At 41.3% G+C, this 26041-nt stretch overlaps 1 protein-coding gene across 1 annotated transcript in view; it reads right to left on the bottom strand.

Annotated features, from left to right (window-relative positions):
- ERAP2 (endoplasmic reticulum aminopeptidase 2) overlaps nucleotides 1-19268 on the bottom strand; it is a 50897-nt gene extending 31629 nt beyond the window's left edge. Inside the window, exons 1-5 of the mRNA XM_010831958.1 lie at nucleotides 18945-19268; nucleotides 15782-16476; nucleotides 10886-11024; nucleotides 7210-7344; nucleotides 4231-4351 (exon numbers count right to left, since the gene is read on the bottom strand). Of these exons, the coding sequence (XP_010830260.1) occupies nucleotides 4231-4351; nucleotides 7210-7344; nucleotides 10886-11024; nucleotides 15782-16338 (952 nt within the window). The 5' untranslated portion in view covers nucleotides 16339-16476; nucleotides 18945-19268. The remainder of the gene's footprint in view (nucleotides 1-4230; nucleotides 4352-7209; nucleotides 7345-10885; nucleotides 11025-15781; nucleotides 16477-18944) is intronic.
- Nucleotides 19269-26041: the final 6773 nt, after the last annotated feature.

Here is a 26041-nt window from a genome sequence, read left to right as displayed (position 1 = left end):
ATCTCCCAGCATCAGGGTCTTTTCCAATGAGTCAACTCTTCACACGAGGTGGCCAAAGTACTGGAGTTTCAGCTTTAGCATCATTCCTTCCAAAGAAATCTCAGAGCTGATCTCCTTTAGAATGGACTGGTTGGATCTCCTTGCAGTCCAAGGGACTCTCAAGAGTCTTCTCCAGCACCACAGTTCAAAAGCATCAATTTTTCAGCACTCAGCTTTCTTCACAGTCCAACTCTCACATCCATACATGACCACTGGAAAAACCATAGCCTTGACTAGATGGACCTTGTTGGCAAAGTAATGTCTCTGCTTTTGAATATGCTATCTAGGTTGGTCATAACTTTTCTTCTAAGGAGTAAGCGTCTTTTAATTTCATGGCTGCAATCACCATCTGTAGTGATTTTGGAGCCCAAAAAGATAAAGTCTGACACTGTTTCCCCATCTATGCCCCGTGAAGTGATGATACCAGATGCCATGATCTTCGTTTTCTGAATTAGTATTGCTTAATTCTAGTGGATAAAAGCAAATGTGTATAATGCAATCAAAAAGTAAACTAGCACTAATCAAGATTAGTATTCATTAGCACTTCAAATATGGGAATTATTCCTTTTCTAAATTTCATCAATGATTTTATATTTGTTATATTATTTCCCAAAGCCATTAGAAATGCTTTTATCTGCTCTACTTTTTCTTTTTTTAATTTATTTTTTATTGAAGGAAAATTGCTTTACAGAATTTTGCTGTTTTCTGTCAAACTTCAACATGAATCAGCCATAGGTACACATGTATCCCCTCCCTCTTGAACCTCCCTCCCCTCTCCCTCCCCATCCCACCCCTCTAGGTTGATGCAGAGCCTCTGTTAGAGTTTCCTGAGACATATGACAAATTCCTGTTGGCTATCTATTTTACATATGGTAATATAAGTTCCCATGTTACTCTTTTCATACCTCTCACCCTCTCATCCCCTCTCCCCATGTCCATAAGTCTGTTCTCTATGTCTGTTTCTCCATTGTTGCCCTGTAAATAAGTTCTTCAATACCATTTTTCTAGATTCCATATAAATGTGTTAGAATATGGTATATATCTTTCTCTTTCTGACTCACTTCATTCTGTATAATAGGTTCCAAGTTCATCCACCTCATTAGAACTGACTCAAATGTGTTCCGTTTTATGGCTGAGTAATATTTCATTGTGTATATGTACCACAACTTCTTTATCCATTCATCTGTCGATGGACATCCAGGTTGCTTCCATGTTCTATTATTATAAATAGTGCTGCAATGAACAATGGAATACATGTGTCTTTTTCAATTTTGGTTTCCTCAGGGTATATACCTAGGAGTGGGATTGCTGGGTTATATGGTGGTTTTATTCCTAGTTTTTTAAGGAATCACCATACTGTCTTCCACAGTGGCTGTATCAATTTACATTCCCACCAACAGTGAGAGAGTGTTCCCTTTTCTTCACACCTTTTCCAGCATTAATTGTTTGTAGACTTTTTGATGAGGGCCATTCTGACCAGTATGAGGTGATATTTCATTGTAGTTTTGATTTGCATTTCTCTAATAATGAGCGATGTTGAGCTTCTTTTCATGTGTTTGTTAGCCATCTGTATGTCTTCTTTGGAGAAATGTCTGTTTAGGTCTTTTCCCCACTTTTTGATTGGGTTGTTTGTTTTTCTGGTTTTGAGTTGTATGAGCTGCTTGTATGTGTTGGAAATTAATCCTTTGTCAGTTGTTTCATTTGCTATTTTCTCCCATTCTGAGGGTTGTCTTTTCACCTTGCTTATAGTTTCCTTTGCTGTGCAAAAGCTTTTAAGTTTAATCAGGTCCCACTTGTTTACTTTTGTTTTTATTTCCATTACTCTAGGAGGTGGGTCATAGAGGATCTTGCTTTGATTTGTCATCGAGTGTTCTGACTATGTTTTCCTCTAAGAGTTTTATAGTTTCTGGTCTTACACTTAGGTCTTTAATGCATTTTGAGTTTATCTTTGTGTATGGTGTTAGAAAGTGTTCTAATTTCATTCTTTTACATGTAGCTGTCCAGTTTCCCAGCACCATTTATTGAAGAGGCTGTTTTTCCTCCATTGTATATTCTTACCTCCTTTGTCAAAAATAAGGTACCCGTAGGTGCATGGGTTTATCTCTGGGCTTCCTATCTTGTTCCATTGGTCTATATTTCTGTCTTCATGCCAGTACCATACTGTCTTGATGACTGTAGCTTTGTAGTATAACCTGAAGTCAGGAAGCTTGATTCTTCCAGCTCCATTCTTCTTTCTCAAGACTGCTTTGGCTATTGGGGGGTCTTTTGAGTTTCCATATGAATTGTGACATTTTTTGCTCTAGTTCTGTGGAAAATGCCACTGGTAATTTGATAGGGATTGCATTGAATCTGTAATCTGGTAGTATTGTCATTTTCCCAATGTTGGTTCTTCCTGCCCAGGGACATGGAATGCCTCTCCATCTGTTAACATCATCTTTGATTTCTTTCATTAGTGTCTTCTAACTTTCTGTGTACAGTTCTTTCATCTCCTTAGGTAAGTTTATTCCTAGATATTTAATTTTTTTGTTGTTGCAATGATGAATGGGATTGATTCCTTAATTGTTTTTTCTGATTTTTCATTGTTAGTATATAGAAATGCAAGTGATTTCTGTGTATTGATTTTGTATCCTGCAAATTTGCTAAATTCACTGATTAGCTCTAGTAATTTTCTGATATTATCTTTAGGGTTTTCTATGTACAGCATCATGTCATCTGCAGACAGTGAGAGCTTTACTTCTTCTTTTCTGATCTGGATTCCTTTTATTTCTTTTTCTTCTCTGATTGATGCAGCTAGGACTTCCAGAACTATGCTGAATAACAGTGGCAAAAGTGGCCACCCTGGTCTTGTTCCTGATCTTAGGGGAATGCTTTCAGCTTTTCACCATTGAGAATAATGTTTGCTGTAGGCTTATCACATATGACCTTTACTATGCTGAGGTAGGTTCCTTCTATGCCCATTTTTTGAAGAGTTCTAATCATAAATAGGTGTTGAATTTTGTCAAAGGCCTTTTCTGCATCTACTGAGATGATCATATGGCTTCTATCTTTCAGTGTGTTAATATGGTATATCACATTGATTGATTTGCATATATTGAAGAATCCTTGCATCCCTGGAATTAACCCAACTTGATCATGGTATATGAGCTTTTTGATGTGTTGCTGAATTCTGTTTGCTAAATATATCTGCTCTACTTTTTCTTAAGCTGGATGCTTCCTTTCAGTTAACTTTATTTTAAATGCATTCATTTCATATGGTCTTTGAGGTTGCATTTTTCAAGAACAACTTAGGATTGTTGATGGCTGTTATTTGATCTTTCCTTGATTTTTGACAGAGGACAGCAATGGACTGTGGGCAACCTGATTTAGTATGTCTGTACTAGAGGGTACATAGAGCCTGCACTATAATGATACCACGAGACTCGAGAACTATGGGAATAAGCCCCTGGACATGTCTTCTCATAGTCCTTTAATTCTCTAAGAAAAACTGCACGAAGTTGGTCAGAAAAGGGGAAGAAGGACATGATAAGGTGTGTGTTGTCAAGTCCCAAAGGAAAACAATGTTTTGTCACTGTCCGAAACTCTAAAAATTAATCTATATGTCATAATATTTGTCAGTGTTTTTATATATTCTGCAATATCATAAAAATCACAACTTTTATTTTTTAAGATAGAAAATGGAAACCAACAAAGGTAGGCTATTTGCATCCTCTCATATAAAGATCAACTACCACCACATTCAAATTATCTATTTCCTCCAAATCTCAATCTCTTTTTTTTTAAATGTATGTGCCACAGTCTTATCTTCCAGCCTCAAACACTATGTAGATAACAGATGGAGGGACAGTTTTCAGCTATTTACATAAACCTTTGGCAACTTTTATAAAAGATTGCTAGTCTTATATGAATATGATATAGAAGGAAATATATGCTCCAGAAATTCATCCATTTAAATCTAATATAAAATGCAGATATTTTAATATTAAACCTGATAAAAGAATAGAAAAATGAACCCAAGTACTTGGGTTTCTCATAAATACTTTATTTTCTATACTCAAAGACATCTCTCAGGTATAAATTACTGCTTTCTGGGCTAACTGAAGTTCCTCATTGCTCATTTTAATCACATATAAAGAGGGATTAAATCAAAGCAAGTTCTAAAAATAATGACAATGATCTAGAATTTGAACCTACCCAGTTTGGGGAGTGGATAGTGGATATCAAAGTAATTTTCATAAAAGTCCAGCAGCTTCACTGATGCTTCCAAAGCATAATGTGTTTGACTCCATTTGTCTGGGGATGCATAGATGGACACCTGGGAAATTTGGTGAGAAGAATGATCTTTGAATGATAGCTCCTTGGCATGACTCCATTCCTAATAACCTTCACCCAAAAATGGAGACTGTATTTTTCAAGAAAACCTCCAATTAAAATAAATAAATTAAAAAAAAATAAAAAAAAGAAAGTATTGAGATACCATTAAACATGTCATCAACAGAGGGTAAGTTGTTCTGTAAAGTATTAAAGAAAAAGTCCCTCTTGAAAACTATAGACAACCCTGTACTTTCTGTTACAGTATATTCCCTAGGTGTTAATCTGTACATTTCAAGCTATATAAACCCTTCACATCATGAGAGCTCACGTCAGTTCATCAAGATCATGTATTCCAGCCCTTGAGAATTAGCTTTCCAAAATGATGAGCACCAAAAGAGTTTCAATAAAACATTTGTATTAGGCGGAAAAGCCTTCATTAACTTATTGGAACCACCCTCTGTTGTGTTTTCTTTATTTTTTTAAATTAATTTATTTATTTTTAATTTATTATTATTATTTTTTTTTTACTTTACAATATTGTATTGGTTTTGCCATACATAATCCACCACAGGTGTACACGTGTTCCCCATCCTGACCCCCCCTCCCACCTCCCTCCCTGTACCATCCCTCTGGGTCATCCCAGTGCACCAGCCCCAAGCATCCTGTATCCTGCATCGAACCTGGACTGGCGATTCATTTCTTATATGATATTATACATGTTTCAATGACATTTTTCCAAATCATCCCACCCTCTCCCTCTCCCACAGAGTTCAAAAGACTTCTATACATCTGTGTCTCTTTTGCTCTCTCGCATACAGGGTTATCGTTACCGTCTTTCTAAATTCCATATATATGTGTTAGTATACTGTATTGGTGATTTTTTTTCTGGCTTACTTCACTCTGTTTAATAGGCTCCAGTTTCATCCACCTTATTAGAAGAAGCACATATTTTAAAAAATAGATTAATCATAGTGGTGTTTTTATTTCCCAAGGCTTCTGTGAGGATTCAAGAGGTGAAACATGGAGTGGTATTTCTGAGTTGTCTGAAGAAAGATACCAGGGAAACGAAAGATCCCCGCAATGAATGCTCTCAGTAACTTAAGATCATGGTCCTAAAGCAAAACCCAAAGCTGTTGTGTTTTCTTTAAACTCAAAAACACCCAGATAGGTTCACTGTCTCCCTGCACAGTAACTACTAGCTAGTAAGTGGAAAAAATTAAGTTAGATTCCAATTTTCTCAGGTTTCAAGTACAGTATTGCTTTCATTTCATAATCTGCTTTCATGCTCTGAATTAACTGAAGTCCCTCAGAAATTTTATAAGAAAGATAAGTTAATGGCCACAGTACCTTACCAGGCACTGTGCTAAATGTATACTTGTAAAACATGTAAAATCTAACTTGGTCCTCTCAGCCACCTCCTGAAGTAGAAGCTATTTTCTTCATATTAGGAGTGAAGCAATGAAAACACATGGAGATTAAATAACTTGCTTCAAGTCACGCAAATGGAAAATTGTAGAGCTGGGGTATGAACCCAAGGAAACTGACAGGACCCTGTCCCCTAAAGTAAAGTGCAGTCTGACGTCACACACACCTATATCTATCTACATATATATCTGTATGCAGCAATGCATGTAGACACATTGCTGATAATATATATCTGCGTATCCATAGGTCTAGTATGTATGGAAATTATAATCGATGTTTTATTGCTATTTTTCATAAGCACTATTTTATGGCTCTTTGAATATATTTTTGTGTCTGTAACAGTTCCTCAGGGTAAGGAGTTCTTTTTTATTTTTCATGTATTCATTGATATTCACAAAACTTTATCAGATAATTATTGTGTGTGTTTGTGCTCAGTCACTCAGTCCTGTCTGACTCTTTGCGATCCCTGCCGGGCTCCTCTGTCCATGGAATTCTCCAGGCAAGAATACTGGAGTGGGTTGCCATTTCCTCCTCCAGGGGGTGTTGCTGACCCAGGAGTTGAGCCGCGTCTCTTGTGTCTCTTGCACTGGCAGGTGGATTCTTTACTGCTGCACCACCTGGGAAGCCCCAGTTATTGGGTAGTGTAACTTTTTGTAAACAACGAATGCTCTAAAAATGATGAAGACCTCCTTTCATTAAGGAAATAAAATTATAGAAAACAATTGGAAACAATGTAAATGTCCTAGAATAAGATGCTGATTAAAAAATCCGTATGGTACCTCTATGCATTAGAGTACAGTACTATGCAATCATTAATATTATAGAAAAATACTTAATGCCATTTAATTTTTATAGCATATTATGGTGAGCTAGGAGAAGGCAATGGCACCCCACTCCAGTACTCTTGCCTGGAAAATCCCAGGGATGGAGGAGCCTGGTAGGCTGCAGTGCATGGGGTTGCAAAGAGTCGGACATGACTGAGCGACTTCACTTTCACTTTTCACTTTCATGCATTGGAGAAGGAAATGGCAACCCACTCCAGTGTTCTTGCCTGGAGAATCCCAGGGACGGGGGAGCCTAGTGGGCTGCCATCTATGGGGTCACACAGAGTCGGACACGACTGATGCGACTTAACAACAGCAGCGTGGTGAGCTAAAATAATTGCATGTTATTTGAAAAAGTATATATTGATTTATACAGTATATATTGTTATTATATACAGTCGTATACTGACAGACTTACAGAAAATACTTGGACTACACCAGGACACGCCCCTGTAGTGCTCACAGGTTATTTTACTTTTTATCTCTCTCCATTTTTGTAAATAATATATTTACATGATATTTTGATAATAAGGGGGGAAATTTTAAAGAAGAGCTCATTGCCTTCAGGACACTATTCTGCACTGTGTATGAAAAGAGAACTCAAACTCACCTTGACCCCTGATGAGGCTGTACCACTCACAGAGGTGAAATCACAAACTATGTAGGCTACAAGGTAGGTACTCATTCTTACAGTAGTTTCAAAATGATCTTCCAAGAGGCCTCCTTCGAGTTCAATCGTCTTAACCTACAGGGAGGGAAAGAATCGATATTTGAAAACTGGAGTATTTTATAAGAATGCCTACGACGTAGGCTATGTAAGTTAGAGGAGAGCTTGATGCTCTGAAGGATGTGTGATGTCCATATAGATTAGAGGACTCTTCACAACATTCTGTGGCTTCGCCTCCCTCTGTTTCTTTTATCTCTAGACTTCCTCGAAGACACAATGTGCTACTTTAGGGACCTGAAAATGATGCCTATTTTGTTGTTTGAAAGCATAGAAATATCTTAGATGGTTCCATATTCTTGAAATGCAATCATCTCCAACACTGGCATCAATTCAACATTTGTACTTCTAAGCAAAAGTGCCAGAGAATAGTCCCCTTCCCTTTGTTACATAATAAATAAAATTTCTGTTGCAGAAGGAAATGGGAAGCAGAACTGTGCTGGATGTTTTGCATCATCTTTTAATCCTCCTATTATGTGTGTATGAGGTAGGTATAATTTGATAGGTGAAGAAACAGAGTCTCAGAAATGTTAACTGATTGCCCAAGATCACACGGCTAGTTTCACGGTAGGACCAAGATGTCGATGTGGCTGTGTGACTCCAAAGACGTTGCTCATTCTGGCACTTGCTGTGTGACAGCTTGAGTCATAGCCTTATTTTATCTTTGCTTCATTGATTCAGCCATGAAAGCAGTCAGGCCAAGGAGGTCATTAGTAATTTAAGCTTCTGCCTATCTACTGAGGAAGTAAAAAGTTTTAAGTCTATAGACTGGTCAGCTGCATCCATCAAATTCACTGAGTAATTACTGAATTCTATCTTTATTTGCTCTGGATAGCTGGTTCCAAAGATGGTCTTCATCATGGTATAATGCCCCTGAATTCTGAAAGGACACAGATCCCGTTATCTGAAAATACCACTTTCTTCAAATTGGTAACAAGTCTTCAACTGGCTTCTTGCTCACCCCCTCCAAACCCCTTTTAAGGCATCAGGGTTGTGGCAGTGCTAACCACAGATTATTAAGCATATTTTGTGTGTTTGTATAAGATTGCAGTTTGCTTTGGCGAGAAAAAATAGCTTGAAAGATTATCACAAACTGCCTAGCCTATGTCAATGACAAATGTTTGTGCTATTAAATTCTACAGAATTTGATTCTACAGAATTCTATCAAAAATTCAATTCCTAAGTTCCAATAACATAGGAAACACTGACCAAGTACCCTAGAAAAAGTGGTAGTATATATAGGGCTTTAAGTTTCACCTCTATCTGAAAGGTAATTTTGTCCAAAAACAATCTCCTTTGTAAGGAGTCTAATTGAACCACAGTTCTATGGGTACATTCCCCTAGCAGAGGAGAGGATATGGTAGGGGCTGAGGAGGGGACACTATTATTGTGGTCCTCTGACCAAGCTCAGCAGCAAAACCATTTAGTCAAGAGTGTAGATGGGTGAGGAGAGGAAGAGGAAAGATTGTGGGACCATGGAGAAATGGGTCTGTGACACTGGACAGCTGGTGGCAGGGCTGGTGAGGAGACAGGTGGGCATTCCCTGTGATTTATCTCTTCCTCCCAGGTAAAGATGTAGCCCATGGAAGCTGAATTTGGTTCAGGAACCTGGAGTCACTCATGTAGATTAGTATTGCCTTGAATAGAAGTGTTTGCGGTGTTAGCGTAAGTTCTTCCAGGATGGTGATGTAAGCTCCAAGTATAAAACACTTGTTGCTAGAGAAGGATTTAGCTGTTTTCTCAAGTTTGGCAGGATTCTACTTACATAGCAAGTGTCAGCAGCAGGTGTGTGTTCCCTTAAGGAATGAAGGAGACAAAGGAATGCCCCAGAGATATACACTGCCTCTCCTAGCACGTGGCTGACTCCTCACCTTCTCGTATTCTTAACTTGTATTCTTTTCTTCTCAAAATAAGCTGAGAATGTATTGTGTGTTACTTCTCACCAGTCCACAACCCATCTTAAGTGCCACAGGTATTATCCAAAGAGTATGATCATAGCATTACTTCAGCTCTCTCTATCCCCCCTTTTGTTTTTTTGGATAACCAGGGAAGCTTGGGTAGGGCATGTCAATATGGAGCAGAAAGTTAAGCCAGTGTTTACTGAAAAAGCCATGATGTAAAAAACTGGCCCAGTCAACTGAAGCAATGCAAAGTTCAAGGATTATATAAAATATTTAAAAAATTTTCACTTATTTTTCTTAAATATGAGACACTGAACATTTCAGAAAGTTGAAATTCTAATATAACAAAATGACAATTTATGTTTGTATCACATTTTAATTAAAAGGCATTACTATTTGTATTTTTACTTTATCCTCCATGATGATTCATGTGAAAAATTATAGTAATAAAAAGCTGCCAGGAAACAGACTGAATGGCCCTTAAATGAACATTCCATTAAAAAGAAGACTTGGAGTTAAGCAGCAAATCCTTTTTACCTGAAAGGGAGTAGGCTAATTAAATTGCTGTCTGCATGATCATGAAAAAAAAAATGGTGGGATATATGTCACGTGGAGTGTGTTACTTTCCCCCTTGATCTGCTCTGCAAGCATTTCAAAGCAAAAACTTTTCCAGTGTTAAACAGAAATCTGGGGGAAATTCAGTTTCTAGCTTACGGACTCATCTCCCGCTTTATCCACAGAAGACGGTCACTGAAGAGGGCAGAGAGGAAAATGGGCTGGAGTCACTGGCTGGGTTATGATGATCTGGCTGCTTCTGAGCTCATCCTCCTGAAGCACTGTCAGGAGGGCCTCTATTTTTATCCAACTTTCTAGGTAGCAATGGAGAAATATTTTACATTTTGTTCAACAGCAAAAAAGGCAAGTACATCATTAGTGAGGAAATATCAAATAAGACTCAAGGGTCTACTGTGTCATTCAGAGTCTCTGCATGTTGAGCATAAATATGAGCCAAACAAAAGTGTTCAGAGGTCTCTTTCAATTAAAAAGTTTGTAGCTTTTCATATGATTTTCAAACAATTTTCATAAATAATTTTAAGGACTACTCTTGGAACTTAAAAAGATTTCTAAGTCCCATCACAGACTCCTAGATCAGGATTTGCAGGACGGGCCGATGGAGCATTCTCTAGATCCTTGCAACTCCAAATGTGGTGCTTGGACCAGCAGCAGTGGTACCACCTGGGAACTTGCTATTAATAAAAAGGCAGAATTTTGAGCCTCACAGCAAGGCCAACTGAATCAGAACCTGAATTTTAATAAGATCTTCAGATGATTCATCCGAACATTAAAGTTTGAGAAGTGCTGTTCTGGGTGATTCTGAATTTCATCGCTGGCCAAGTAACACTGATTTAAAAGAACACTGCTTCCATATAAACACAAGTGAAATATAGATCACTTTCTTTAAAACAAAAAGTGTCTTATGTAACAATGCCCAAACAGAATGATTTTAAAATATAGACGGATTGGAGTTATTATGCAATATGTAGATGGAGTAAGAACAAATTAATGGGTTAAGTCCTGCAAACAAAGCAAATATTAAAACACAGCAAAAACCAAAGTTCATTTTGAGAACAATTTCCCAAATTTTCTGAACGTGGCAATACCTTTGGCATGTTGGAGAGGGCAATATGTCTGCTCTCTCTTCTTATCTTGATTGAAAAGTTGGCTTTGAACAATGGTTCATCAAAGCAAGGGAAAGCCATTCGTGCCTCGGTTGGCTCAAAATCCGTTACTGCAATCGTTCTATGAAAAGAAGCACATTTCAGTGGGAATACATAAGTGAAATCATAAAAGAAAGGGAAAGACTTTTATCTTCAGAATGCAGCTTATCAAACCTGGAAATGATGTGTTTGATTTCTCAAACTATTATCTTAGTGATTCTTAGTTTTTGAAGAAAATGAAGGTAAAATTTGTTTCAGTTCAGTTCAGTTCAGTCGTTCAGTTGTGTCCGTCTTTAGCAGCTGCCAATCATAATAACACACTGTGCCGGGCACTCCATTTACATGGCTGTCTTCATATTTATGGCAGATAAGGATATTGAGGCTCTGAGAACTTAAGTGACTTTACTAGGATTGTTACCTAGTATTGACAAATTGCTGAGATAGTGAAAGGTTGCTGCTGAGCCATGAAAGACGCCGGGATTCTTGGCTTCTGGAGGAGAGGAATTCAAGCTGGGGCCAGTGAAGAGGCTTGAACACTCAGAGTTTTTGTGTAATAAAGTTTTATTAAAGTGTGAAAGAGATAGAGAAAGCTTCTGACATAGACATCAGCAGGGGGCAGAAAGAGTGCCCCCCTGCTAGTCTTTAGCTGGATATTATACAGCTACTAGCAGGCTGCTAATTAGAGAAAGGAAATGTGTCAAAACTCAGAGAGACACCAGGCGCCTCACCCACAACATGCATTTTGAGGTAACATTGGCACAAAGTGAGTCGTCCCAGGCCATGAAATCTTGAAAGGCAGGTTTCCAAGCAAATACATGGTTTCATTGACATAGATTAGGAGAGCAATTGTATGAGGAAAACTTACTGGTTTGTCAAGTCGGTTCTGAGTCTTAGGTGGAACCAACTTGAAGACAGAGTCTAGGGTAAATACATAGCTCATTAACACAGCTTAAGACAAACACGTCCATAAGAAAAATGCACTGGTGAGCTCAAGGTGTGAGAAAAGTACAGTTCAGGTGGGACCAGGTGTCATTATGGCAACACAGAATTTTAAAAGAAACCTCTTTTTAAATTTGTATAGAGAAGGGAAAAAACTCACACTTGTAGTTTGCTTCCTCCTGCTGCTTAAGAGAGAGATAAAAAAATGTCTGACACTTAAAGCCTATTTCCTCCATTTGGAGACCCCTGACCTTCCTGCCTATTACCCTCTCAACAGATATGCCCAATTTGACTTCAAAATTGACTAGAAGTTAGTAGTTTAGTATCATCAATAAGCCTGAGCAGGTCTCAATCAGCCCTTTGAATATTTGTGAGATGAGTGATGTCTTAGGTTGTGTTCCCAGGAAGCAGACCCTGATTTATGAGAACATGCTGCCCAAGAGACAAAAAGTAGAGGAAGCAGGACAGGGAAGAGGAAGAAGTCAGGCCAGGTGCTGCTTTAGCTTCATCCCTGGGCAGCTCTGCATGGAAACTACATCTTCAACTTTCCTCCCACTAGAGGCATGAGCTGGGCTAAGGTTCCTCCTGGAGGACCCAAGCTCCACTTAGACATTTCTAGCTCTCTCTACTTGCAAGCAAAGCAGCTCCAGTTTTCAGACTATAACAGGTAGGTAGGTATCCTGGCAAACCTCTATACCCCATCACTGTGAAGATGTTTGAAATGGTATAATTACAAATCTATTCTTTGGACCTGAAGACTTTAATTAGGATGCCAACCTAGAGAGCATACTGCCCTGGAGGAGGGGGGCAGAATAGAAAATCTCAAGGGACAGAGAAAGGGTGAGAAGGACCAGGAGGGGACTAAAGAGGAGCTGCTAGGATAATTTTTGCCTCAGTTTAATTCCCTACTTCAGACCAGAAAAGTGAGGCTGGGATCTAACTGTCTTATCTGGGGCCTGGATGTTACTTGGATTTGGTAGCAGGTCCTACACATTTAAAGGAGTCCCAAGTACCTGGAATAATTTTTATTAATGTGAAATTTTGGTTTAGAAAGTCTAACACTGAAAAAGTCAAAAGTTTAAGATTTTCTTTGCTATTTACACAATTAATTTTAGTGCTGCATGTAAAGTAGGGACTTCCTGCTTCTCAAAGAATTATTGTCGACTGAATTATTTTTGCATTTTAACTTGTGTGTGTGCGCGCATGTGTGTGTAAATAAGAAAAAGAGAGACAGAGAGGTCATAAAATCCATTGACATTGTCCTGCAAATCATCCTACACGTTAAGACCTACTAGGTAACTGAGTTTGAAGAGAGCTGACATAATAATCGTAGGACGAGTTGGAAATAGCCTTCAGTTAATTATGAGAGACATGCTGGAAAGTAGTTACTTTTCAAACTGCTACTCTAAAAAACAACCCTCTCTGCCAACAGAGGTCTGTCTAGTCAAGGCTATGGTTTTTCCAGTAGTCATGTATGGATGTGAGAGTTGGACTGTGAAGAAAGCTGAGTGCCAAAGAATTGATGCTTTTGAACCGTGGTGCTGGAACAAACTCTTGAGAGACCCTTGGACAGCAAGGAGATCCAACCAGGCCATACTAAAGAAGATCAGTCCTGAGTGTTCATTGAAAGGACTGATGTTGAAGCTGAAACTCCAATACTTTGGCCACCTCATGTGAAGAGCTGACTCACTGGAAAAGACCCTGATGCTGGGAAAGATTGAAGGCGGGAGGAGAAGGGGATGACAGAGGATGAGATGGTTGGATGGCACCACCGACTCAATGGACATGAGTGTGGGTAAACCTTGGTGATGGACAGGGAGGCCTGGCGTGCTGCAGTCCATGGGATGGCAAAGAGTCAGACATGACTGAGCAACTGAACTGAACTGGTCTCCCTTGTCTCCCTAAATGATATCCTTAAAATGTATTTCCTTTAAGTGAAGGTTTTGTCAGTTGAGAAAGTGAAATAAATCATCACTAGTCCTGTGGCACCTCAGTGAGGAGTTGATAATTTTCCTATCCAATACTGTGCCAGATCTGAGAACAGGCCTCTGAGAACTGAGGATACAATGAGGGGAATGCATTCCCAGGGGGAGGGTAAGAATGGGCTGGGGACGGGCTGTCCTCAGTGGACTGCTGGGGGCTGTGGGGTGCATGCGTGAGTCCCAGAGGGCAGTAAGCATCTGGGGTGGGGAAGGGGAGAGGAGACACTGTGGCAGGAGACACTGAGCTGCTAAAATCACCTACCAATACCCATTCCCCTTCTTCAGTTTCAGCAGAATCCTGATTTTGTTCAGGAAGACAATGTCTCTGGTTAAAAGAATCATTTCTCCAAATTCTCTTGCAGCTTGGTGGGCACATGACTCGTTCTGATCTAGTTGAAATTACTGGATGAGAAAGCTTGGGAAAAGGTGTCAGACTCGACTGGAATGTTTCTTTTAGCATTTTTCTCTTTCCCATTTCCCTGTTTTCCTGCCTGGAATGTGAATTTGATGCCTAGAGGTGCAGGAATCATCTTGTATTAAGAGGAAAGTCATCTACCAAAGATGGCTAAGCAGAAAGTTAAAAGGAGTCTAGGTCTTGGATAATATTAGTGAACTCTGGAGCAAACCTGGGAGGCTCTGCTTCCAGATTTCTTGTTGCATGAGAAAGACACCCCCTTCCCCCTGTATGCCAAAGCCATCGTACTGGGGGTTCTCAAATTGTCAATTGAAAGCAACCGAAAAAAAGAGGAGAACACCAAAACCAGACTCCTTTTTACCCCTGAGATGGACCCCGGCCCTGGACAGCCAAGTCAGTCATCCCCCACCATGAAGCATCATTGATTCCTCTTGCCTTACATAACCAGTGTCAGCAAATTCTGTTTTACCCTTCTTTGGAACAAATGCCGAATTCAATCATTTCCTAAGAAGCACTATCAGCCAGTCCAAAGCAACATCCTTTCTGACCCGAACAAGAACAACTGCAAGAACCTCCTGAAAGATGAGTTTGCTTCTACCTTTTCCTCTCTATAATCTACCATCAACATACATGTTATCTTTATAAAGCATACCTCACATCAGAACTCTCCAATGACTTCCCATGGTCCCTGAGTCAAAGCCTAACACAAGAGGCTCTAGGTCTCTGCATGATCTGACCTCTCTCTCCTCTACATCTCTCCCTCACTCTCACTGGCCTTCATCTCTGAATTACTCCTGCCTTACAGACTTTGCACTTGTTGATGCCTTTCCTGGGAACACTGTGCGCTTAGGTGTCTTCAGGATTGTCTCCTTTAAAAAAAAAGTTCAGATCTCAGTTTAAGTATACTTCCTCCATAGCAAGAACTTCTCTGACCACTCAGCTAAATTATTCCAAATTCCTCGTCTATATCTCGCTGCTATACACTCAGTGCCTGGAATGGTGCTGGCACATAGCATGTGTTCAGTATGAGCTGATGGAATAGACTATATTTCTCAGTTCTCCAAACTAACTTGTTCCTGCCTCCTGGATCTGAGTTATGCTGTTTTTGGGCAAAGTACATGATCTCACTTCCTCCCTCCTAACCCAAATCTTACGCACATTTCCTTTTGGTCTCAGATCAAGGCTCACCCTCTTTGAGAAGCCTTCCATACTTTAGCTCTCTCTGCACGGATCATTTCCCCTAGCAGATAAGCATGTCAATCTTGTCATAGTCAAATACTGGCCTTTCCTGTTGGTTATTTTTCCTCTAGCAATTTATGCCTCTGCGTTCTGTCTTTTCATCTTTATTGTGACTTACTTTAGGAATGGCAGAACTTCTCCTTCTGAGTTTTCCAGGTTTTTTTTGACTTTTCATAAATGGCTACTGAAGCTTGTTCCTGGTAGAGACATAACCCATGAGGAAAGTATTACAAAAGACTGTAAACAATTGGAGCTGCCTCTTACCTTGTTTCACCACCAAGAGTTCTGTACGTGCTTTTATAAAAGCCTTCAAAACCATCAGCTAGCTTGGCCTGGAAGTCAATAGCCACGGAGTATCTCAGGTGAGCCCTAAGTTTCTCTGGAACCAGCAGGGCAATTTGCTGATGAGCAGGATAACTCAAAACAGTTAAGTTTTCCCCTGGTTTCTTGTATCTCACATCCTCCTCTGACTGAAGAGAGGCATTTAAGATTTCAAGATCTTTGCTGTGCAAGATGATGAACTGGGTAGCATCTCGAACCAAGACTTCGATCTTCTCGGATGCAACGAAGTCCAGGGAGGTGAGATTTGGGTGAATGAGAAGGTCATAGTGGAGGGGAATGACCACAGTGGGGAGCCTTAGCTCATGCCAAGGAAATATTTCCCCATTGGTGGCTACTGGAAAAGCCTTGGGGTCCTTATTGAACTGATCAATAGGTGAACTTGTGAACTGAGAACAAATACATATTTGGGGCATGATGACTGCTGAGCAGTAAAATACTATGTAAATATTAAATATTAATTTTCTGCGTGAATTAGCCATGATAGAGGAATAGAATACTAAATCAATTTTCCGGAAGACAAATGTTCAGGCTAAATCTAATAGTCCTCCATAGCACCGTGTTGGCTCCAGTTAGGTCACTCAGGATCCGGACAATATGTTTCAATAAACAGATTTAATCTAGAAAGAAAAAAAATAAGCATGTATGGCATGAAAATAAAAACATTTCAATTCATAAATAAAACCTTAAAACAACAAAAGGATATATGTGAAAGGGGAAAATCTACTTTGTCATAATGAGGCCAAATCTCCACAAAATAAAGTGGAAAGTGAGCTATCATCTGGTTATTACAAATAAACATTTTTAGAACTCAAATGAAAGGACTCTGCCTTAAAATTGCGTCTGTGGAATTCCCTCTGCATTCCTGTGCAACGAAGAGATGGTAGGTGTGTAAAATCATTGCATGCTGAGCGTTTTTAACATTTGCCCACATCATTTCACGTGTGTGTCTGGACATCTGAAAGTAAACTGCACAGCCGTCTCTATTTCGTCTTAATAAGTCATGAAGAATAGTCAATATTCTTGGGATACTAGATATTACTATCATTAATGGCATTGAATTTCCCCTCTTTTGATAAATAAGGTTGGCTGAATGGCCCTATTCTATAGAGACTTTCCTGGTGGCTCAGAGGTTAAAGCGTCTGAATATGGGAGACCTGGGTTCAATCCCTGGGTCGGGAAGATCCCCTGGAGAAGGAAATGGCAACCCACTCCAGTCTTCTTGCTTGGAGAATCCCATGGACAAAGAAGCCTGGTCGGCTACAGTCCATGGGGTTGCAAAGAGTCGGACACGACTGAGCAAGTGAAGTTGCTGGTATACAGAATACTGTTAAAGCTAAACTTTTATTTCAGTTTATTTCCAATATATCAAAAACCATGGAAATAAGCTTGGATTTATAATATTCAAATAGATTATTAAGTTATTATTAAGTTATTAACTAATGTTAAGTTACTTTGGTCTTCATCACAGGCTACCTTTGAAAACACAAATCAAATTGAACTCACTGCCTCTGTAAATAAAACTAAGGCAATTTCTTCTCATTAGAAGGGTAACACTACAAAACATATAAAATAAGGACAAACAATATACGTTGTAGTTTAGGTATTCAGTTCTGACACCCACCACTAAATAATTTAGGTATTTAGTTCATTATACCCAGCATGTAATGAATGTTAAACATTAAATTATTGTGATTATTATAACTCACATTCTATGGCCTAAATTGTGGAACTTCTCCCCCATGTGTAGTATCTAGATATTAACATCTAGTATCCCAAGAATATTGAATATTCTTCGTGACTTATTAAGACAAAATAGAGACACCTGTGCAGCTTACTTTCAGATGTCCAGACACACTCATGAAATAATGTGGGCAAATGTTGAAAACATTTGCCTCTATTTACCTCCTCCCTGCTTCACCTTAAACCCATGAATGGCTCTCTTTCCATTTCCTTTTTTCAAATCAGTAACATATTCTCTTGATTTAATTGTCCAAAGAGTTACTGCAATTTGCAATATTAATCCAGATCAACAAATATTATTGAAGAAGCAAAGAAAATAACGGTTAAATATGGTTGAATAACAACACTTCTGCCCTCTTTTTTAGACAAGTATTAAATTATTGCTACCAAATCCCGATGTTCCAAGGGCCTCTGATACATAAAACCATAACTGGTCAATTAGCTTGAATTTCTGATGATTTGAAAAATGAAATAACTTGTTTGTTAGGTCCCAGGCCTGGGAATCAGAGTGCAAGGGTTCCAATTCTAGCGTCATTGTACTTATGCTGAATGATCTTAGGCAAATTTTCTGATTTTTTTTTAGCATCAGTTTCCTTACCTATAAAATAGTGTAATGATTTACACTAACAGTGGGAGAATTAAGTGAAATAGTTCACATGAAGAATTTGGTACAGCACAGCAACTAGCATACAGAAAGCATGTAATGAATGTTAAACATTAAATTATTGTGATTATTATAACACATTCTCTGGCCTAAATTATGGAGCCTCTCCCCCACGTGTAGCAGACACACCAAAGGAAAAGTATATATATACACCTATATTTCTTTTTTGGTAAGAGAAGAGAGAAAGGCCTCAATATTTACTGATGTGGCCTTTAACTTTAGAACTGGTAAGAATTTTAAAGGCTGGCTAGTACGAGTTCTCAGTGAGATAAAGAAACTGAGGGTGAGTGTGTCTCCCAGAATCAACAGGAAGTCTGAAGCAGAATCAGGACTGAAATGTAGCTCTCGGCCCATTTGTCAGAGGAGTTTCCCTTATATGGTGCTTTGCTGCACTGAACAAAATACACGGAGATAGAAGATCCAAGAACTGCAGCAAACATTTGGGAAAAGCTAAGAGACTCTCCAGAAGAGAGTGAGTCAGTCAAATGGATTCTTAAATCTCATCCTAACTGCACATTCATCCTAAAACAGCAGTGCCAGATACACCCACCTTCCCCAGATCCCCGGCTTAGATTACAAGAGCCCCTCAACACAGAAGTTTTATACCTTCAGTTCAGGTCATTATTCTCACTGAAAGATGAGGATTTTAAGACAGATTCAAGAGAAATGTTGCTGTGTTACCTCAATCCACGTCGTTGCAGATTTGAATGGAGGGGAACTTATTTCTGCTTTCACTTTCTGTTCCGGCAGGATTCAGAACTTTGCATAACTGCAATGAACAAGCAGCTTCAGAGTAAAAGCCAGACCATGGCAAGGCCAGATAGGACTCCAACACCCCAGCGGCTGCTGCTCCTGCTGTTTTATCTTCCCCACCCCTGTGTCCCCAGGTGCAAAACCTTCAGAACCTAGCTTTGTTTTATTTTGATGCTGGGTTATTTTAAGACACCATATTGAATTCCTCCCCGTACTGTGTCCCTATGTCTTGCCACTCTCACTCTTCACTGAACCCAGGGTAGATAAGGCATGACCAGGGAAGTTGGAAGAAGACTCAGGAGCTGTGGGGACTGCACACATGTTTATTTTCTCCAGGCAGCAGAAGTAGCAGCAGCAACAGCGAGTTTTCAAAGAACGTTGGTATACTAACACAGACAAAAGTGGCCCGTGGCCAAAGGGGCACGCAGGCCCATTGCTACCAAGGTCAGCAATACTGCTGTTTACAGAACATAAGGTATGAGGCTGTGAGAGTGTGGGGCAGGAGAGCCGGACTGACTCTGTGTTCTCAGTTAATTTCTCTATACCATATTACCATGAAATCTGACCTTTGTCCACCCACTTGGAAAAGATAACAAATCTGACTTTGGTCCAGCCACTTGGAAAGGGTAGCTCCCAGCCAGGTTTAATGGCCTTTAACAGAGGGGCTAGACCCCCTTCCCTCCGTCTGTAAACTGCCTGCCTCCTGGGCATAAAGGGGCTGTGTCCTACCTTCACGTCTCCCCATCTTTCATGAGTCTTCTCTTCCTCTCCACCCTGTGTATGGGCCTTCCACAGAGAAAAAGCCTCTGTTCTCTGCTCTTGTCTCACTTTACTCTTTTCCTCAGAGAATATGTTCATTAAGGAGTTTTCTCATTTATCCTCAACCATCCCACTTTTCTCTCTCCCAGTCTCTCCTTCCAGGTTCTGCTGCTGCAATTCCAACAGCCCGGTGGACGGCCTTGGCACGGATGTTCTGCTAACAACTCACACGTTGTCCTCTTTCCCCAGACTGCAGCCTTTTGCTTTAGCTTCATCTACTTCACGTCTTCCGCCGCTGTCGATGATTTGGACCATATCGCTGTTTTGATTCTGCTCCACTCTGGTTTGCTACCAACTTCTGTTGATTCTTCCTTCTTAATCTTTTTGTATCCAACATAAAAAATTGTTCTCCACAATCATGAAAGCAGACCATGCCCTCATCACTCCTCACAATGGCCCTCAAAAAAGATTTGCTGCTTTTCGAGACATGTCCTTGGAGTCCACTCATATGGTGCCGGGCAGCAGATTATTTCAGACACTGCTTGATCATGCCATGTGGAGAAGGAAATGGCAACCCACTCCAGTCTTCTTGCCTGGAGAATTCCATGGACAGAGGAGCCGGGTGGGCTGCCTTCTATGGGGTCGCAAAGAGTCAGACACGACTGAGCGACTCTCACGCACTCACACTCACACACTCACTTGATCACGCCACGCCCCCGTGCCTAACCTTTCCATGGGTTCTTCCCCTGTTTACACACAGGGGCAGTTCCCGTGTAGAGACGGTGCGTGGCCCTCTGGCAGCCTAAAGGCCACCGGACCTCTTACAAGGCTTGTCTGGGGTTTTGTTTAGATCCTAGTACGTTAGAGGTCCACACACACACACACGTTTTCTCACGTGAAATGTAACAGGCTTGGCTCCTATTGTCCTTAGGCCTCCTTCACACACTGGTTTTCATGCCTTTTCCGTGGTGCATCTCTGTATGTAACCTGTGCTTTGGTTTGACATTCAAATCCTGCCACGGTTAAATCCTACTTAGCTCTCAAGACTTCGTTTTATCATTCCAACCCTAATAAAGCAGAAGGAGCAAAACCTAGGAGGTGGCCTATACTTGGGGCCAGAGGCACAGGCCTGAACGGAATCCCTCAGAGTGGAATCTCCTGTGGTTAAAGGGGTACCACGGGGCAGGGTGGAGGATGGAAACAGGTGACTGGGGTAAGTATTAGTCACTGAGTCGTGTCTGACTCTGCGACCCCACGGACTGTAGCCCACCAGCCTCCTTCGTCTGTGGGATTCTCCAGGCAAGATTACTGGAGTGGGTTGCCATTCCCTACTCCAGGGGATCTTCCCGACCCAGGGATGGAACCTGGGTCTCCCTCATTGCAGGCAGATTCTTTACCATCTGAGCCACAGGGAAGACTGGGGTAAACTGGCCCTTGGTGCCAGTTCTCGGAAGTCTCATTTTGCAGTGGGGGAGGCGGGGATGAGGAAGTGTAGCAAGCTGGGAGTGGTTCTGTGACTTTGTCACCAGACCCAGCCCAGTCGTGTGTGTCTGTGTGCGCTCAGAACTCTCCCCTACCTGTGAGAATGGGAGTGATGACAGAGAATGGAGAGAAGAGGCTGTCAGATTGAGCTACTGAGTTCCAGAAGAGGAAGATGAGTAGGGTCCAGGTGACTTCATAGTGTATTATTTAAAACTATTTCTCACCAAAAAGGGTTTCTAATCCTTTAATTTCCTGATAAGAGAATAAGCTTTGGGTGTTTGCCACAAAGAATTCACACACCACTTCCTTCTGGTCTTCTGATCTGTCTGTTGCTCAGAGACTCTCCTTTTTGGCTCTAAAAAGAGTAGCAGTCTTCAATCCCCCCCTGCCACTATCCAGCGTCTATCCATTAGCTTGCTCTCTTATTCCTGAGTAACTATGTATTGATTTATTTGTTTTATTTGTCTCCCCACTAGAACATAGGCTTCCCAGGTGGCTCAGCGGTAAAGAATCCATCTGCAATGCCAGAGATGCGGCAGACCTGGGTTCAGTCCCTGGGTCAGTAAGATCCCCTGGAGGAGGAAATGCAACCCGCTCCAGAATTCTTCCCTGGTAAATCCCATGGACAGAGGAATCTGGCGAGCTACAGACCATAGGGTCGCAAAGAGTCAGACACGACGGAGCACAGCTTGGCAGCAGCATGCCTCTAGAACAAGCGCTCCTTGCTGGCGGGGAGTTTGTCTGCTCTGCTTGCCTCTTAACACCTGGAGCCTAGAGCAGAGCCTGGTGTATGAGACCTTCAGGAAACACATATAAATATCTGCTGGACAGGTGAGCGCATTTGCAATACTTTTTGTTTTCTCTTTCTAGATTGCCCTATGCATGCCCCTTGTTTCAAGCAAACCAGGGAACTTTCCATTTCTGCGCGAACCCAGTGTTCTCTCACCTTTACTGAGGCTGCCACTGTGAGCAGTTCGTCTTTCTCAATGTCCCCTGTGTAAACTTCTCATTGCCAGGCAAATGCCTCCTCCAGGAAGTCAACTTGAAAGTGACACGTGCTTCCATTCCAGTCCCTAACTGCAGGCATTTGTTAAGTCAGTTCCATTGGCACTTACTTCACGCTCTGACACTTGTTCTTCACGTCCTTCCTTAAACTATCAACTCCTGAAGAAGCCTGGGGGCAAGCACTATGCCTGCACCCCTCTCCAGCACCTCTCAGAGCATCGCGCACTGCAGAGGCCCTCAAAAAACGGGCGAGAGTGAGTGAGTCGAAATTTCCAAAAAGGTGAAACACTTATTTTTCAAAATGCTCAAAGTTTTTTTTTTTAATTAATTTTAATGGAAATCTTTCTTATGAAAATCACAGCTATTTCTATTCCCTTAGGGTATCCCCAATAGATTTAGAATCATAGTGACCCAAATTTTTAATTACAAACTGGACCTAGAATCAAGAGAATTGGGCTTAAAGCCATCTTCTGAAAATAAATCATTTCTTTTCCAAATTAGAGGCATGAATACTTTCCTAATTATTACATAGGATTATTGTCTATTTGGAGAAGGAAATGGCCACCCACTCCAGTGTTCTTGCCTGGGGAATCCTGAGGACAGAGGAGCCTGGTGGGCTGCTGTCTATGGGGTCACACGGAGTCGGACACGACTGAAGCGACTTAGCATGCATGCATGCATTGTCTATTGGAATCAATTTGAGGTAATGTGGAAGACAGTTTATAAATGTTTTATAATAACTTATATAATAACTTTAAATAAACTTTAAACTTGTTGACGTGTATCAGCTACCTTAATAACAATAACCAGTGATTCTGTTGGGTTGTAGTAAAGTGCTGCCCTTGAGGCAAATGAAAGGTAACAAATACTCCTATGTTGCTGAATTGTTAAGGATATTATGCAATGTTTATTCCAGGTTCCACATTATAATCAAATTTTTATTTGCCTTTTGTTGTTACCTTCAGACATCCTCAGCTTTCTCCCTAGACCTGTGTCCAGACTGTCCCTTCTACAGGGCTGCAAGGTGAAAAATCAGCAAATGAAGCTAGCTGGACACTATTTCAGACACCCAGATGCCTTAAAGATTATTTTCTAGTGCTGCCTGTGTTGCAGGTGGGGAGAGTTCAGGATAAATGAAATGATAAATGGCCTCCTGACAAATGCGATGTCCCTGAATCTCCTCCTTGCTTTCTGCCATTGAATTTCCTCCCCTGAACACAGCTCTGCATTTGTCCAGGGTAGATGGTATCACGCTGAACACCCGCCAACCTACGGGCTTAAAACCACTTCCTCTTCTCTGCCTCTCACTTCTTTTCAAAAGGATCTCTAAAACTCTGTTGAAAGCACTTCATGGAATTATTGCTATGTCTCTGTACAACTTCAAATAAAATGACGTCAGAATCTATAACATGGTTTTAAAAGCTTTAATAAAGAAAAAAAGGTTTCTGATACCACAAAGACCGAGGGTCTATGCAAAATACAAGGTGGTACATTTTATCGTGAAAGCATTTTATAGTTTTTTAAAAATTCAGCGTCAGCAGAAAATTAAATGAGCATAATGGTAGAATTTTAAGTCAGTAACTGATAGACGGTTTTTCAAAAATGTAGAGCTTTAGTTAAGTCTTACACACATTTACACAACAACAAAAGGCTGCAACAATAAAAACAATCTTGCGTTGCTGAAGAAGAACACAAATTAAGCAAACCTGACTTTGAATCATGAATGATACACAGGTGGGTGAGTGCCTGGATGCGAAGCCTGCAGGTCCTGGGGGCTGACTGTGGTCTTTGTGATACTATTTCATAGCAGGGACTTGAGCACTGCGGGGTCTTGGTGCTTGTGGGGCTCCTGGAACCAAAGCCCCAGGTGTGCCGATGGGTGACTGTACCCACATTTTAAATTTTTATTGAATAAACAAGTGAAAATTTCTGGTCCTTCTGGCATTTTCCAGAAGTGAAAGATTATCTAAATAACTGACCATACATTTTCAAACAAGAAACAATGTTGCAAAATAAGCCAGTGATTCTGTGCTTGTTACATACTTTATTTTGAAAGGAAAATTTTATGCTTCCAACTGATAAAACCAATTGATGTCAATGAATATTGCTTGGCTTCCCATTACTAAAAAGACTTAAAAGTTTATAAGAACTTCTACTCCGGCCTTTAACGAGTAGGGACATGGATTTACCCTCTCACTTTAAACACCACCTCACCCCCACCCCCAAAATGGATAAAAGACAGTTTTCAGGTAAGTGCAGGCAGCGATCCCCAAAAGATGCACAGAAAGGCGTTCAGGGCCGCAACTGTCCCAGCTCTGCGCCTTGAGGCAGGTTCCTCGCGCTGTGCAGAGAGGGAAGCCCGCGGCAGGGCCCGAGGAACTTTTAGGTAGAGGGAAAGCAGCTGGGTGTGGGAGGCCGAGGAGAGGAGAGTTCACAGGACGGATCCAGAGAGGACAGAGCTGGAGAGAGAGACGGAGAGAGGAGAGGAGAGGAGAAGACAGAGAGACTGAGACAACGAGAGGGAGGAAGGGAGAGAGCCAGCACTTGGGAGACCCGCTCCCTTTGAGTATTCAGCTGATCACTGAGCTGCACAAACATGTGCGGAAAAGAGAGTCCGAGGCTGAGCCACTGGAAAAAGAGCACAGGCTGCGGCTCATACGCCGCTCCAGCCCAGAGCTTGGGGAGCGGAAGGACCTGCATCCACCGGTCAAACTGGAGAACCTCAAGATCTGCGGGGCCCGCAGGTAAAGTACCCAGAAGGGTCTTGTCTCAGCAGTGGGGAGCAGTTGCTGCTGCTGCTAAGTCGCTTCAGTCGTGTCCGACTCTGTGCGACCCCATAGACGGAAGCCCACCAGGCTCCTCTGTCCCTGGGATTCTCCAGGCAAGAACACTGGAGTGGGTTGCCATTTCCTTCTCCAGTGCATCAAAGTGAAAAGTGAAAGTGAACTCGCTCAGTCGTGTCCGACTCCTAGCGACCCCATGGACTGCAGCCCACCAGGCTCCTCCATCCATGGGATTTTCCAGGCAAAAGTACTGGAGTGGGGTGCCATCGCCTTCTCCGGGGAGCAGTTAGCTCTAGACAAAGCCCTGCTTCGGTCCCATGAAACAAATCATTTTTTTAAAAATTAATTTTTGGTTGCCCCTGGTCTTCATTGCCGCGGGAGGGTTTTCTCTGGTTGTGGTGGGGGGCGGGGAGCTACTCTCTTCGGGGCACAGGGCTCTAGGCACAGGGCTCTAGGCACACGGGTTTCAGGAGTTGTGGTTCTCATGCTCAGTAGCTCGGCTGCAAGTGGGATCTTCCCCTACCTGGGATCAAGTCCCATGGCTGATGGTTATCCAGTGCACCACCAGGGAAGTCCCCCTGGAACAAATCTTAAAGGCAAGATCCGGAAGTATCACACTGTGTCCCAGGGTAACCGAAAATGAGGCCTGGCTGCTCACCGCTCAAAAGCCCATAAAGAGCCCAGGCTGATGGGAAGGAGTTTGCTTTATTTTGGATGCCAGGCGGTGCAGGGTTTGTGTGTGTGTGAATCTTAACTTGGTAATTCTTAGTCTCTGATGCTTTAAAGATGTTTTCATAGATTTTGTCAGTGTTATTGTTGTCTTCAGTGGGAGGAGGTTGGTCCCTCCCGGCCCACTCCCCCAACTTCCCTAAGTCTCAGAAAGGCTCTTACAAGAACTTTTACTTGGATACCATCCTCATTTACCAGAACTGTTTCAATCTGACTAGCTGTCTGATTACTTTATAATAGCTCCCCAAAGTTGATGGTCGGAAGACA

The sequence above is a fragment of the Bison bison genome, unplaced genomic scaffold (assembly GCF_000754665.1).
Source record: "Bison bison bison isolate TAMUID 2011002044 unplaced genomic scaffold, Bison_UMD1.0 scf7180017864533, whole genome shotgun sequence".
NCBI classification, from domain to species: Eukaryota; Metazoa; Chordata; class Mammalia; order Artiodactyla; family Bovidae; genus Bison; species Bison bison.
This window is presented reverse-complemented; position numbering and strand designations above follow the sequence as displayed.